Source organism: Pteronotus mesoamericanus, unplaced genomic scaffold (assembly GCF_021234165.1).
Source record: "Pteronotus mesoamericanus isolate MK-2021 breed Mesoamerican mustached bat unplaced genomic scaffold, CSHL_Meso_final contig_42, whole genome shotgun sequence".
Taxonomy (NCBI): Eukaryota; Metazoa; Chordata; class Mammalia; order Chiroptera; family Mormoopidae; genus Pteronotus; species Pteronotus mesoamericanus.
Window position 1 is genome coordinate 16,538,644 of NW_026555157.1, and position 17,059 is coordinate 16,555,702.

At 32.9% G+C, this 17,059-nt stretch overlaps 1 protein-coding gene across 2 annotated transcripts in view; it reads right to left on the minus strand.

Annotated features, from left to right (window-relative positions):
- The window catches only part of EPHA6 (EPH receptor A6), an 877,165-nt gene that overhangs the window by 796,030 nt on the left and 64,076 nt on the right, over positions 1-17,059 (minus strand). For both annotated transcript variants that reach the window (XM_054577406.1, XM_054577405.1), the window contains exon 2: positions 16,443-16,507. In XM_054577406.1, coding sequence (XP_054433381.1) covers positions 16,443-16,507 — 65 coding nt within the window. The remainder of the gene's footprint in view (positions 1-16,442; positions 16,508-17,059) is intronic.

Genomic DNA, 17,059 nt, shown 5'->3' on the forward strand with positions numbered 1-17,059 from the left:
ACAAAACAGAATAATATGAAGTAAAAGAGGAGAGCAAAAAGAAACAACCGGAACGTGTGTGAGTGTGTGTGTGTGTGTGTGTGTGTGTGTGTGTGTATGGATAGACTCACACATATTTTAATTGGTATGTAATCAGTAGATAGGCAAAACATAAACTGGCAGAAATAACAAATACATTGTAATATATCACTGATAATTTATCCTAATTAACTCTACAAGGAGGAAAATAATTTAAAATTATGAGAGAGCTGCTAAGAAATATAGGAAATAGATTGAAACATGCCAATATTTTTCTTATGATAGAAGAAAACAGTGCATGAGAAGATAATAGTTGTGAATTTTTCTTTAGGAAAAAGAAAAAAAGAGTCCTCAAGTCAAAAGTGAATTCTGAGGGAGCTTGCTAGGTACTTCTAGTCAGAGTAGGTAAATGCTCTGCTCACCTCCCACGACTACATCTAATTCCAAATTCTAGAGTGGCTGAAAGGGGCCCCTATATGAGAACCCCTATAAACCATGTTGAAACCAGTAGGAGGGGTGCAGACGTGAAACGAGCTGGCTCCACACTCACATTTGGCAGTTAAGAACTAGAAGGAATATTTGGTCTGCAGCAGTTGCCCCTGAAGACCGAGGGGTCCTGGCCTCAACCAGGCTCCCCAGCCCAGGGCACCAGTGCCAGAAAAAGAAGTTCCCACAATATCTGACAGTGAAATCCAGCAGAGATTCCATCCAGGTGAGACGGAGGGCTTCTGGAGTCCCAGGTGTTCCTCTCAAAGGGCCCTTGCACAGATTTATTGCTAGTGATTCACTTGCTCTGAGCTGGTGAGTTACTGAGAACCCACCCAGCCCAACTCAAACACAAACCAGGCCCTCTTTCAGTAGCTGTTACTCAGAAGTGGATGGCCTCAGGCAGAACTATAGATTTCCCTAAAATACCTAAAAGATCCACAAGTCCCAAACAAGTATCATCTCCCTCAGCATGCCTTTCTGTACCTCTTGCTAAGTGACCCTCAGCCTGGCACTAGTGGCAGCCAGTCTCAGTTCACAGCATACGCCACCTCAGGCACCTCCAAACCCAAGCACAGGCAGCTACAAACTGCAGATCACTTTGTAGCTCCTACCTGATGGCCCTTGGAAGGACACAGGTGGCAGCTGACCTAGGTTCCCCATGAAGCCCCTCCCAAGGGGCCCCAGAACCAACATACCTGGTGGCTAGCACAAAGGATGGAGATACATTTTTTTCCCATATCTGACTGACCCTAAAACTATTTATTGAAAACAATATTTTACCCATATTACTGCAATGTCAGCTTGTTATAAATCATGTGATATAATACATGGTGGGTCCACTGTTATATTATCTAGTCACTTTTTCTAACCTTGCATCAGTATCATAGCATGTTAATTATTATATGTTGTAACTAGTTTTGCGGTGTAAATACCTCAATATATTGTTTTTCTTCTTCCAGTATTTATTGGCTATTCATTGAATTTGCAAGAAGTTTTGGAATTGGTTTATCAATTTCTACATATACACACAAAAGAAAAGCCAAATAGAGAATAAAAAGTGTTGGTGAGGAAATGGAAGAGTGAGAACCATCAATACATTGCTGCTGTGAATGTAAAATGTATTAGCCACTGTGTAAAAGAAAATAGTTTGGCAATTCTATACAAAGTTAAACACAGAATTACCACATGACCTAACAATGACATTATTAAGTATCTAAAAGAATTGAAAACAGGTACGTCCCCCAAAATACAAGCATATGTATAGTAGCATTATTAACAATAGTTAATAATAGTTATTAATTATTATTATTTTCAATAGTTATTGTCAATAACTAGTGAAAAGACTCTTAATGTCCACCCTTGCCTGAGCAGCATATATATATACAATGAAATATATTCATTCATAAAAAGGAATAAGGTACTGGTACATGGTACAACATGCATAAGACTTAGAAACATACAAAATGAAAGAAGCCAGACATGAATGAAAGGTCTCACATTATATTATTTAATTTGTGAAATATCCAGAAAAGGTAAATCCATAGAGACAGAAAGGAGATTGTTCATTGTCAGGGGCTGCAGGAAGAGAGAGAAGAGGGATTTCTTAATGAGTATGGGGTCCATTTTGGGATGATGAGCATGTGTGGAGCTAGAAGAAGTGGTTGCGCAGTCCTGTGAGTGGACTAAATGTCACTGGGTTCACTTGAAAAAAGTTAATTTTATGCTATGTTAATTTCACCATACTTTTCATTTAAAATAAGAGAAAAAGAAACACTAAACAAAGTATTTATTTGTACTGAATTCATTGAATCTATAAAGTATTTTGAGAGAATTCATCACTGTGCAGTAGTGATTTGCCCAATCCACGAACATGTATACTTTCCATTTCTGTAAGTTTTTTTTTTTTCCTAAACACTTCTGGAGAGGAGGAGGAGAAACTCCTAACTGCTGGGAATACTCAGTTTGGACTATTTCAAGTGTGAAAATAATATTCTTTTGTGTTTGAATTGTTAGACATTTTGGGATTTTTTTTTGTAATGCAGTTAATATTATCAGAAATATCAGAGTGACTACACAATTTATATAAACAAGGACACTTTTAAAAATGGAAAAGGCACAATTAAAAATTATTCTAGGACAATGAATAAAACAGGTCTGTTACAGGCAAACCAGGCTTATGATTATCCAAATAATATAGTATTTATAAATAGAAAATAAAAATAACTAAGAAATTTCTGTATCTATTGCTTTAACTGTAAGCTTTATAATGTAGTTATTTCTTAGAGTAATTCTCAAAAGAAAATATGATGAAATCCCTTCTAATGTGCATTAGAAAGCATTTAAGGTAAACATATAATTTGATTAAATAAATAACATTATTAAATGGGGCTATCTAAATCAACAATACAGATTTAATTTTACCTCTCCAAATGTGGTATGCAGAATGCATGAACATTTAAAGGATAAAATGCATATGTGCATATGTATGTGTATTTTTTAAATCCCAGTTTCATGCTTTTGCTTGAAAGACTTAAATTTCATTCAAATATTTTGGTATACATTGCAGCTAATAATAGGGGAGAGGAGGACTAAGTTATGCATTACATTTATGAGCACAACAGGTTTGTTTGCTAAAATAAAGCAGTCAAAACATTTTAAGGACCTATTTTGCTTACTACAGTACATTAGTTCAAAATACTAATTACCTATGATAGAGATCACAAAAACCTATTTAACATTTAATATTGACCTATGCTTTTTGAAAGCTTGACTGATTAGTATAAATCCTCTAAAGTTTGCAGTCCACCTATCAACCATTAAAAATCCATATGTTCTATTTTATATTCTCATCTTAATAACAAGGTTTAGAATTAATGACCATCTAGGGTTAATATTTCCCAGATGTGATTCAGATCATCAACTGTTCTCAACTGGTCATTAATTCTTTGAAAGTGTATCATGTCTTGATGGGTGTTGCTTAAATAGCTTATAACCTCTCTTTTCATTTCATAGGTAAATATCTTTCCCAACCATCTTTCAACTTAAATTTTGGTGAGACACTGATAATGTGAAATGAATTCGATTGTCTAAAATACAATAACGAGTAAGTGAATAAACTTTTCTACCTGTGCTCAAGACCAATGCTAAATAAGAACATTTCAATTTTCACAGCCTTGGTCTTTTTTTCACAGCTGATTCTATCCAAAGTTTATACCAAACTATTCCAGCTCCAATGAGAATTGCAAAGTACAGCCTCTAACTGGTATCTAAAATAAGTTGTTACTTATACAACTTTTTAGCTATTCAACCAACTTTATTAAATATCTGAGATAATTTAAAACACAATCATGGTAATTTGAAGAAGAAATGATAAGGAGCCAAACTAATGCAACGGTGATAGTGAATGATTTTTAAAAGCTTTAGGGAGTAGAATTAACAGGAATTGGTGATGTGGCATAAGAAAACATCAATCAAAACACAAATTTATAAAAATATCTGGTTTATGATGTTTCATCTAGTTTAGTATTTTACTAATAATCCCTTAGGATTTAATGAGATAATGTAGCATTTGTATGTGCTTGCTTTGGGTTTCAGTCTAGATTCTTTCATTATAAATATTTTGAATGACTTGCTAAAACAAATAAAACGTTCTAATAAAACTAAAATTTTAGCTTAGGTTATATAATATGGAAGTTCATTTTAAAAGAACTGGAAGCTTCTCCTAGAAGTAGGATACTGGAAGTTAACCTTTGTAAGTAACAATATAAAAATGAAAAAAATAATAAAGAGAATAAATAAAAGACTATATTATGTAAATCAAGGTTAATTGGCTAAAGGAAACCCATACCTTTAAAAAAATACATGCTTGTGAGAATGTACTCTCAAAACCATAAATTAAAGAACAGCAGGATACTGTAAAAATGAACTGCATACACATTTTTCAACTGCTCAGAGAATATACAACTAATTACATATTCATACATATCAGTAAATTCTTTACCTCTGATTTTCTAAAATATTGTTACTTGCTTTTATCTTCTTTTCCTCAGCATAGAATTAACTTCATTATTATCCAATGCACCCTCTTTCAATTAATGAAAAATGAGGCAGCAATTTATTTATTTATTTAGTGGAGGATTCTCCACAGGAAGGAATATTCTGAGATAGTGTAGAGAGAATTGCCACAAATCAAAGTTGCTCAGGTAATTAAATTATTAAATATTTAAAAATTAGTGGATGCTATTAAACTATGCACATTCATTCACCTGTTTTCCCGCCTTGCCTACATTCAGCGGGCAGAGAGAGAGGTACATTTATAGATGTGTGAGTTGATTAAAAGAAAGCATGTTACTCTGGATAATTCATGTTCTTATATTCTTAAGAAAATTGTATCTTCCATGGCTTTTCATACTTTCTGGTGTGTCTCAAAGCAGTACCAGTGTTTCATTAACTTCTTTTATTTTTTTTTCTATCAGCATCATAATATTCATTGTTCAGAGGTTTACAGTCTGCCATCATCATCATCATCATCATCATCATCATCGTTTACAAACTGCATCATTGTTAGGGTGATGGTGATGATGATATGATGATAACAATGATGTGTACAATCTGCCTTTACCATTTAGTGACTCAAGTACATGAATTCACTCTAAAAATACTTAAGAACTGGATCTGGAGATTCAGCAGCACTCAGACAAGCTCTGGATGTGACAACTACCCCAATCTTTCCTTTTCTCATAGCTTTTTCTCTGCATGAGCTTGTTTTCTTCATACTACTTACAGATTATCCTTTAATGGCTGCTTTTTTTTTAAATCCCTGCTCTCTTAGGACTTTTCCTTGCACATGACTGGTTTTTCATAGCCTCTTTGCTCTACTTCTTTTCCATGTATCTTTCAGTATATCCTTGTGGCAAAGCTTTCTGATAGCTACTTTTCTTGGCTCTTAATTTAGGAATCCTGAATTCTAAAGAGGAATCTGCCTGGATTAGTCATTTATGAAAATCACATGTGAGAGGTGACAGATAGCTGTTAAGGCAATAAACTGGATGTCTTTTGATCAGGTGTCACCTCGTCTTAATAATATATAGTTGAGGAAGTAGGGCACTGTGACACTAGTCATAACAGATATCCCTCAACAAAGAAATAAAAACTTTATACTTCTCTGACTAAATGTGAAACCCAGCTTGTTACTCCAACCTGATTTCTCTCTTAAAACTTGAGCTGGCATATTAAGTTTTTTTTTTTTAAGTATACTTTACAGTTCAGCAGTTTCCATTTCTGTGGGAACATAGAATTGGCAGGACTTCATAGAACATAGAATTGAAGACCCCAGGACTTCAGCTGATAAGAAACCAGATGGCCAACTCAAGGATGCTGACCATAAAGATTCACGTCAAGGCATACAGGAAGGTGTCCTGCATGTCCACAGTCCCCACCCCCTGATTTCTTTGTTCTGATTTATTCCTCCTTCATGATAAAAACCCCTGCCTGCACTGAGATGTTAAGATGGACTTTAGAATAAGTGTCCCCCCCATCTACTTGGGTGGCCAGCACTTGAACAAACCACTTACCTTCTCACCAGCACCTTTTTCACAAGTTTGGCTTTCCTTGCAGCAGGGAGCCAAACCTTTGTCTGGTTCCAGGATTAGAAGCACTCGAACATTTCTAATACACTTATTTGTATAAGGGTATTTTTTTTGGCTTGGACTACTCCCTATTTTATACTTAATTAGTTTATAGTCAATAACAGACATGTATGAAGACATAGTTATTAAAAATGAGACACAAAGAATTAAATGCAGAAGAAATACAGTAAAGGAATGTTTATTTTGCAAGAGAAAAATATCAAAACAATCTAAACACACACCAAATATTGTTATGCCACCGACTAAACAACAGTGCTTGATAATTAATCATCCTTAGTGTGGGATATTTGTTGGTTTTCAAAGATGAATTAACATTTTTAGCACTTTTCATTGACTACATATTTTTACACAAAATCTATGTCATTCTTACAACATTGTAACTCATTAAAAATGTGTTTGAATGATCTTATAGCTTCTTTTACACTCTCACTGTATCAATAACAATGTTGAAAATCAAGCCACGGTTATGGGTGCACTGAATGGCTAAATGCCCCGGCTTTGGGATTGAGGAGACCTTGGTTTTAAAACAAGATCTTTTAGATAGTGTCACCACAAACTTGGACATGTTATGGAACTTTTATCAGGTTTCATTTTCCATCTATAAAATGGTGCTAATAATATTAACATCAAATAGGTAGTATTAGGATTAAATGAAAAAGCATGTAAAGTGCTTAAGCACAATTCTTATTACAGACCCATGACACATTCATAACTTGAGTACTCTGAGGCAGAAATTTACATTAGGTCTCCTGTAAAGCCAAAATATATATTTGGAACTAAATTTCAAAGAGTTCCTGGGAGTGTCATGGTCTACTATTCAACCTGCATACCACAGGATAGCTCTGAACTCTTCTTTTATTGATATGTAAAGAATAACAGCAGCATTGTCATGTAAAGCAAAGCATAAAAGCCTGATTAATTTTTACATTGAATGGACTTGAATATAGAGCTGTTACTGATAGTGATTGAATGAAGAGAAAGCAAAAAATTCGGAGTTAATTGCATAAAAAGAGAAGAGTAAGAAAAATTAAGTAAAATAATAATTTATGAAACTTTAGGCAACTTTTCAGCCAACTATATAATGTCTAGGAGAGTTGAAAATGTAAAGAACAAAAAACAAAAAAGAAAAAGCAAACACACTTTGAAATATGCCAAAACATTTTGTTCTTAAAAAGGCCTGCCTTCAGGAGAAACTATTTTATCAGAGTCTAATCTACCTACTTGAGGGAAAGAAAAATACCCAGGACTCTAGCCTTCCATGTAGGAGGAGGGAAATCCCCAACTTCAGCTCCTTCTGGCTATCTTGTCCCACTTAATGGGAGAAAAGAAAACTGAGAAGCGTTGGTGAAGTTCACAGTCCAGGGGTAGAAGCTCACCAACAGACTGAGACTTAGTCATAGAACAATAGAATACTTGCCCTCCCCTCATACCTTACCACTATATTACAAAAGGCCTGTTTATTACAGTTCCTTTACCCCAAAATTATCTCCACCTTACTATTAAAAAGTACAAGGTACTAAAAGACAAAAAACAAAACAGAACAACAACAGCAAAAAACACTGAAATGCTAAAAAACAAGAAGTATCAGAATCAAAGTCAGATATGGCAGGGACGTTGGAATTATCAGACTGGACAAATACCATATGATCTCACTTATTTATGGAATCTAATGAAAAATATAAATTGGTGAACAAAATAGGACCAGAGGCAAGAATACATGGAACACACTGACAGATCTCAGAGGGGGACAGTGGCGGGGGTGGGGAATGGAAGAGATTAGCCAAAGAACATACATGCATAGCACATGTACAAAAACAACAGTATGGTGTCAAGGCCAGGGGCACAGACTGGGTAGAGGGAGGCAAAGAGAGGGGGTAATGGAGAACACTTGCAATAGGATCAACAATAACATAAATCAAAAAACCAAAAAACCCTATGATTAATATGCTAACAGCTTTAACGGATAAAGCAGACAGCATGTAAGAACAGATGGACAATGTTAAGCAGAGATAGATATCCTCAGAAAGAATAAAAAACAAGTTGTAGAGATAAAGAACAATGTAACAGAAATGAAGAATGACTTTGATGGACTCATTAATAGATGGCATGATTGAGGAAAGAATCTGAGTTTCAGAATATAACAATAGAAACTTCCAAAACTGAAAGCTGTTTCTTTGAAATGTGAAATAATATCATTGAAATTAACATGATGGGTATTGTGAAAACTACCACATAGTTTGTAACATTTCTCTGAAGGAAAAGTTTAGATATTGGTTATGAAAATAACTAAAACAATCCATTTTAACAGAAATTATCACTAGAGTTTTTATTTTCAGAATTCAAACACATACATATAGTTTTGAACAATTTCAATGTATTCTAAAATTAATTAAATGCAATACTAAAGTCTGCAACTAGGATAAATTGGTTTTACTATATTGTTACCAGACAGAAGGGGAAAGTAAGCATTAAGGAGATGGTGCCTGCTCAGAGTCACAGGTAGCTTATGCTCAAGACCTGGCTCCTTGGTGACTTCCAGCGGATCGATTATACAGGGAAAAAATCATTAATCATAGTAACTAACAGTTAGGATTGCGGTCCCTGCTAATTGTTTGGGTCAGGGGGCTATTATTGTGCTTAGTCCTGATGTCAGCCACGGAGGTGTTCTGTCCAGTTTCTAAAGGACTTGTTCCTGTGGTCTGGAGCTAAAGCACGACTGAGGCCATGATATTATGTTTAGTTTGACTGCGAACTCTGTCTCAACAGTCAACAGACCCAGGATCTTGTTCCAAAGACTAGTGGATGTCGACGAGAACCTCACTGTCCTGAGGGCTTAATGTTTAGGTAAGAAAGAGGGAAGTGGGTCAAGGTGTGGTTATAATATGAAATATAGAAATTATAATAATAGAAATCAATTATTAATAGATACTCCATTGTCTATCATAAATACAACCTATTGATTTTTCAACTTTGGAGCAAAGGTATTGGAAAATGGTGGGCTCTAATTTATAGAATAAAATATCTTTCCACTCAGTTAACTTATAGTATAGGCCTCTTTTATTATAAAAATTATTAGTTTTTATTATAAAAATCATTAACTTTGTATTTAGTATAACACTTAAAATTTTAATAATTAGTTAGTAATAAGTACCCAAAGTACACTTACAGCTTTTATTTAGACATGAATGCCTTGTATACTTATTTTCATAAATACCTCAAGGTAAATTTCCTAATTCTAATTCACTACGTTGAACAAATAAAATTACACATATTATATGTTTTTGCATTATTCAAACCATAACAATCATATAAATCACAGCATGCAAAATATACACATAATACACTATTTAAAACCAATAATTGGGACCTGAGAAACAAAGTTTTCCAAATTCTAATTGTCATGATTAATAAAATATGCCATTAATATTCAATAATACTTTTTTTCCTACTAACATTCAGTTTTCTCTCAGTTTTTTATCAAAGTGTACTTCACTGTTGAAAAGAAAGCTTGATTTTGAATATTGGCATGCCTATATCTATGTCCACTATGACTTTGTAGCAAAGACCTGATCCACGACGTATACATTAAAAATGAGCTTTGAAGACTTAGTCACCTCTTAGTTGCCAAAAGGACAGTGAAAAAATATGAGTGGAAAAATATCTGAGATAAGCAAATCTTTCATTTCCTTGCTAAAATTAATGCTATAAATAAAAATAAATGGTGAAAATCTTTCAGGTGTGTTGATGGAGTGCTTAAAAATCATGTTTTTCCATCCACATTAAGTATATGTAATTTTAAGTATAAATCAAATAATATAGAATTACTATTATGAAATGCTATGTTTTAACTGTAAAGTTTTATTTGGCTATAAATACCTTTAATAACTAGTATGAGGCTAGCCAAGCAGGTCACTTATATTTTTAATTACAGTAGCCAAGCAAGTCACTTATATTTTTAATTACAGTATCAAAATTAAAAAGCCACACCACTGTTACATTTTCAGAAGTATCCAATATAATTACTAAAGCCCAAAAGAAACAATATAAAATTTTAATCATGAAACTTTTTTTATATTACAAAGCCTTTTATTTTTCTGGTTTCTAACTTTTTAATAAAGTTACTATTGAGCTAAGATGCCCCAATATGACATACCCCTTGCTATGTGGCATTGCTGGGGCTGTTCTAGAGTGAGATTAAGGGTTTTTAAAATAACATTTAACTACAGCCCCTCTTATTGTTACAATTTTTTCTCTTTCATCTCCAATGTTATATATTGACTAAAAATAAATAAAATAAAAATATCAAAAGGAAAGGAGTAAACATGAAAGTATGTCAAGAAAATTTATATAATTTTACTTCATACATTTTCAGATTACAAGAATAAATTCAGGAGATATATAATTTTTAATTTCTTCCTTTGTACAAAGTTACTGCGTAAGTAGTTACTACGCAAGTAGTATCTTTCATGTTTCTTTTTCTCTCATTAGCATTAGACTGGCATAACTTCTTAAAAATGAGCTGTCTCCTTCCCAGATTTTCAAAATTGAAATAGGTCCTTCAGTTTTTTGCAGAGTAAGATTAAGTATTAACTAGTTATTTGTTATTCATAGCAAATAAAAATCTAGGGTATATGCCTGTACTTAATGTTTGTGAAAACACTGCTTCAGTATGTACTCACAGCATCTATAGTACTATGCAAAACGTTTTATTCATGCAGCATTCTTTCATTGATCATGGAACTCTTAGCTACTCTGCTAGATCATCATAATTATTCTTAATGTAGTATTTTGACACAGAAAGGATGGAGGGATACCTATAGAATAAATTTCTTAAGAGTTTTGAATTATGTAAACACAGTCTTTGACATTAGACAATAAGAGCACAGTATTAAGAATTATCACCCAAATGTTCTGATGTATTAATTTTTTTGTATAACGAAACTTCAACTTCTATACAAACATAAGTATTCAATTTCACTCAGTTCTCCGTATATGAATAGAGTCATATGCCACATATGGTCAACAATGGACCACATATATACCATAGCAGTTGCATAAGATTATAATGGAGCTGAATTTTCTGTAAGAAATGGAAGAATATGTGATTCAGGAGAATTTATTTTTCTTTGATAGGAACAGTATCTGTGGCGCTTGACAACAGAACCCCTCTCACTCACAGCACCCCAATTTTGAATGCACAGATTACATCCCAATCAGTCAGCCACTGACCTGTTTAAGCAGAGGAGCCTGTCTCTCCAAGAACTACATACTCAGTGGGTGAAACAGCCCTCCTAGACCCAGCTTGATGTTCTTCAAAGTACATTGCTAATTTCTTCATTGAGGACCTAAAATCCTATACAAGGACACAGGTCTACAGCAGCTACCTTAACATGTATTAAATGCCACTGACACTTTAGTAAGAGCTTTCTGTAGTAGTGTATAGCCAGCTAGCCAGAATGTCCCTATATTTTGGAAATATTTTTAGGTCGTAATGATGTAAAGCATACACAAGTCTTATTTTTTTTCTATTAATACAATGCCAAAGAGAGCCCTTTGTGCCACTCAATGTAACCAAAAACAAATTTCTAAAGTCAAAATATTGAATCAGTTCTGTACTTTCTCTATGTGAAATCCTTTTTTATGTTTTTATATAAACTTCTTTTTTTAATGAATACCACAAAAGTTTCCTAATCTGACCATTGTTCCAACATGCAATAGCCAAAACCACATTGTTGTGACAATCTCCTATATCCCTTTATCTCTCCATCTTGATTTCTTATTCTTACTGATCCTTAGGCCACCTTTCACTCCTCTCCTGAAGGTAATTACTGTAACGACCTACACCTCACTCAGTCAGTGTCTCTTTGATATATCCAATCAATTTAGACCACATCCCTGTTCATGGAGCATTACTGACCCTATTTCTGACCCTGTTGGAAGGAAGCTGGGGGGAGGGCTTGTGGGAGTGTCTTTATAAAATCTACAGTAGTATAGGTCTTCACAGTTACTCAGCTCTCATCACTGACCCATCCTGACCAGCTACCAGTGCTGGAAGCTCATTTCATGGTAAGTGTCCTATACAGGCATATGATTTTTTGCTTTTATACCACATTTTACTGTGTCCTTTCTATGTTAGATATGTTTAGATACACAATTGCTGATTACCATCATGTTACAACTGCCCACAGTATTCCGTATAGTAATATGATATACAGGTTTGTAGCTAGGACCAATGGGCCACACCATATAGCCAAGGTGTTTGGTAGGTTATAAAATCACCTTGTGTAAGTTCGTTCTATGATGTTCACACAAGGAAAAAATTGCCTAGCTATGCGTTTCTCAGAACATAGCCTCATTGTTCAGTGACATGTGACTGTAATGTTGTATCACCAATATTTTGAACATCCTTTCATTTCCAGGGGTCTATATTATTGCCTTAAACAACAACAATAAAAAACTACAATAATTTTTGTTTGTTTAAGTGAATCAAGAAAAGTTTTTACTTTTATTGTAATTTTTGGCACTGAGATATATATTATCTTGATCAATTAAGACATTTAAATTCCAAGTTTTCCACAATATGACTTAGATCACAGTCTTATTTTCCACTACATCCTTCCATTCCAGCCACACAAATGATTCTCAACATCCTTGAAATTTAATGGACACATTTTAAAATCCTGTGCTTTTCCTCAAGCCATTCACTTTGTCAAAAAGGTGATTTCTGTCCTCTCTTCCAGCCCACATGTGACTCTTTCACAGTTTACTAGAAAGAGCTGACAAGTTACATCCTTCTACCAATTTTCCCTGATCAGGATTAATCCCTGCCTTTATTATTCTTTCACAAAATATTATTTAAAACTACCTGAAGACTCTTTCTTTGGGCTTATGATTATGTAGCATTATCTCTACACACAAGACTCTTAAGATATAAGAAAACTCTTTTCAGCACTCTAAAAGGGTACTTGGCACAGAGAGCATAAAATAGACATTTATTAAATTGAATTCTGGACATTGATTAAAATAAAGTATACTTTAAAAATTGTCACAAATGTTTTCAAGTAAATATTTCAGGAAAAAATATATTTTCCTTTTCTGTATGTAAGCCTGAAGAGTCACCAAGACTCCTCATCTTTGCTAACCAAAGGTGCTCACCTCCTATTCCATTACCATTTAAGGGTTTTGTTCACAGGTACAAAGTGAATGCCTACTCCTCTCATTATCAGCATGATACTACTGATGAAATGGCTATTTTTAATTAAAAAAATGAAGTGATTGTTATTAAATCACTTATATTTTATATAGTACATTATATAATTTCAAAAACATGTTAGTTCAACTCTTTCTAAAATGAAAATTTCATTGATTAAAAAATTCCTAGGAAATACTTTATTCAGAGAAATATCTAATATATGTTATATCATGAAATTGATAAATAAGTACATCATATAGTTGTCTTTTCTATCCCGGGCATATTTGTAAAACCAACTGAAACAGTGTCTCTGAAACAAGGGCAACTTTAGTTAGAATGGCCATTCAAACTTGCATGGCTCAATAAACCTGAGAACCTAAAAAATTATACAATTTTAAATAGATATAATTACACCTTTAATATATACATAAATAAATGCTAGTTTAAATGTTATAAACTGAGATTTTAAATTTTTAACCAGTATCAATGTCTAGATGATTTCCATTTTTGTATTTAGGAGCCTCTTTTTCAAAGCTCTTCATCCTTATTGACTACTTACATTCTTGTTTTAACCTATAAATAGCATTAAATAAAACTCCATTATTGTCAGTAATTTATCCTCTTAATTAAAAGAAAAAAATTAAGTTGTAAATTTTCCTTAAAATGTATGTGATCTATTTTAAAATGTGTTCATGTGTTCCCATTTTCAAGTATTTCTACTGCTGACACTTGCCATTTATGCATTATTATTTGGGGGACAATATAAAAGTAATATAGCTTAATCCAATGGTGATATTCCATGGTAATTTAGTATTCAATTTACTTTTTAACATCTAAATCTATGTGTTACTTTTCCCTCTATAGTCTACAATATTGGTCATTGGCCTTTATCTTTATATGCTAGAATCTTAGAAGAAATAAAAAGCACCTACCTGTGAAATGACCACCCATAAGTGTTAAGATTAGGATACGTTTGGCTTAGAATTTTCGCTGTACTACTGCCTAGCACTGTGGCCTTGTAAAAGTTATTTAATGTATCTGAGTCTTTATTTTCACATCTTTCAATAGAGGAAAAACTGTACTTGATTTATGACTGATGTGACTAATGTGCTTCTGAACAAAGTGTAGCATATGGTGAATGCTCAATAAATTTTAACCATCTTTTCCTTTTCCTCTTTATTCTATCATATTTCTTTTCTACCGTATTCTCCTTCCCCTCTTCTTTCTCTCTTTCCTTTAGCTGATCCTTGGCTGGTGTTCAAAATGCACATCTCAGTTTATTTATCAAGGGGAGAAAAATAACCTCAATCAGTTATGTAAATAATTGGCCTTTCATGAAGTTTCCAATGTTCCTCTCTGTCAGCAGTACTATGATAAAGGTACAGGCTTCAGAGTCAGAAATAGCTCATTTTGAATTAGAGGCCATTACTCACTATAGGGTGATTATGAAAATAAAACATAAAATTCTTAGTTCAGTGTCTGGTGGATAGAAAACTATGAAGACTGTCATATCTCTCTAATAAACCAGAAGGAGTAAAACGTTCCTCATTTCATAATACCTATGATAAAATCATCACAGGAATGATAGCAGTAACTCTGTACATCCTTGTGTGTCCCAGTTACCAGTTTGCTCAGAAATGCAGCCTGAACACAATCAGAGCAGGAGTATAACTCCTGTTCCTCCCATGATTCTTTGGTGTGACTATATGAACACAATGATAATGGCATCTCTAATATTTTTGTTTATTTTTCAGAAAATGAAAAGGTATGGCTTATAAATTATTTGTAAGTTCCTATCAGTTATTCTGTCTAAGAACTTATACAGAGATGTGTATTGTATTAGAAGGTTTCTAGGAAAAAAGTTTCACTTCTTAACTGTGATGAACATGACATACTTGATACACACAACAAATACTGATGTTTTCTTATTTTAATGGAAAGAAGACAATGAAGGTTAAAGCATAATTTTAATTTAAAAGATATATTTTTCATAAACAATTTAATAAAGAGCTCTCCTATAATAAAAGGAAATTTTCAGCTAAAAATAAAAGTCTATAAAGCAAACAAATTTAAAAAAACAGCCTGTTAAACAAAAACAGGAAGATTTAACTCTTTATAGGAATATTTAGATGAAAATGCACATGTTTAATGAGCAACTATTGAATGATCGTTGATATAAAAAGTCAAATTCAAACAGCAATGTTGGAATGATTCTAAAAAATAAAACCTGTTGAGTCAACTTCTCCTTTCAAATTTCAATTTGTAGATCTAATGGAAGAAGCAGTGTAAAATGATCAAGAATGTGATAAATGAGAAAAATACAATTTCTAAGAAAGGAAAGAAAGCTAACCCAACTATACCTAAAAACAGTTGACTACCTCCATTATTCAAGATGTTGTTTAAATAGACAAAAAATAAAGTAAAAAGCTTTACATAATATCTTTTTATTTTTGCTTGAAATAAAATGTAGAAATGTATGACAATGTGGAAATAATGCAAAATATATTGAAACATAAAAAGTCAAGTATGTATAATCATAACTAATACCTGAAAAACTGTACTTTGTAAATTATACATCCTTATAAGCCTTTCAAAAGCAACTACTCTCAGATAAGAAAAAAAATCTAATCATAGTATGTCTTTTTGCCAACTTGAAAAGGCACATATTGCCTTAGTAGACTCACAGTTTCCAATAAAAACCAAATTGTTAATATCTGTGAACTCCATTTATGATAATCTAAAATTTGTTTATGCATAAATACTCACTGAGGGTACAAATAACATGTATACAGAAACATGTCTTAAAATATCCATAGAAATTTATTTCTAAGGAAAATATTTTATGAGATATTCTAATATTACCCTGTATAAACACTGTATTAAAGAATCATTACTAATTTAGAAGAAAACAAAGATGTGTTACACATTAATCCTACTGGTTATCACTTCTAATTGTGATTTAATATTTTCTATGGGATTTAAGTTATATGTTAAATGCATACTTCATAGAGCCAAAAATCCACCATTCATCCATCTTATAACAAATCCTAAATACCTAACAAGGAAGACAATTTTAAAAACATATTCAAACTTACCCCATTTAATGGATATGTTTTCCATCCTAGCTCTCCCAGCACAGTTGTTGTATCAAGCAACACAACTGGAATTACATAAATAAAAAACTTGTATAAATATCTCAATTGATGAAAAATATATTAGTAATTTAAATCATTAATGTCAACTACCCTTACTATTATTCATTGCATTAGCTTTAATAAGTTACATCACTTTAAATTATTTGTATATACTAAATATTAATACAGGGGTGGGCACAAGTAGGTTTACTGTAGGTTTACTTGCTATACTTGCTTGACTATAGCAAATAAACTGCAAATAAGGCAGGCCAGCAATTTGAGTGCTTACAAGATTGTACCTAAGTGTACTGTGCCATTGTGAAATTCTTTTGAGTTACTAAAGCTATTGTAATAATCATAACCTGCATGCCTTTTTACATATGAACAGCTGTAAACTTTTGCCCATCCCATTATATGATAATGATAAAATGCATGAGACAGTTATGTTAATTTTAAAATATGTAACTTGTGTTTGGCAATACTATGTGAAACATCATTGAATAACAAAGTCATTCATAACATAGCTGTCTTCTAAAATTTATACAATAACCACTTTTGTTTCCCTGCCCCCTTTTCAT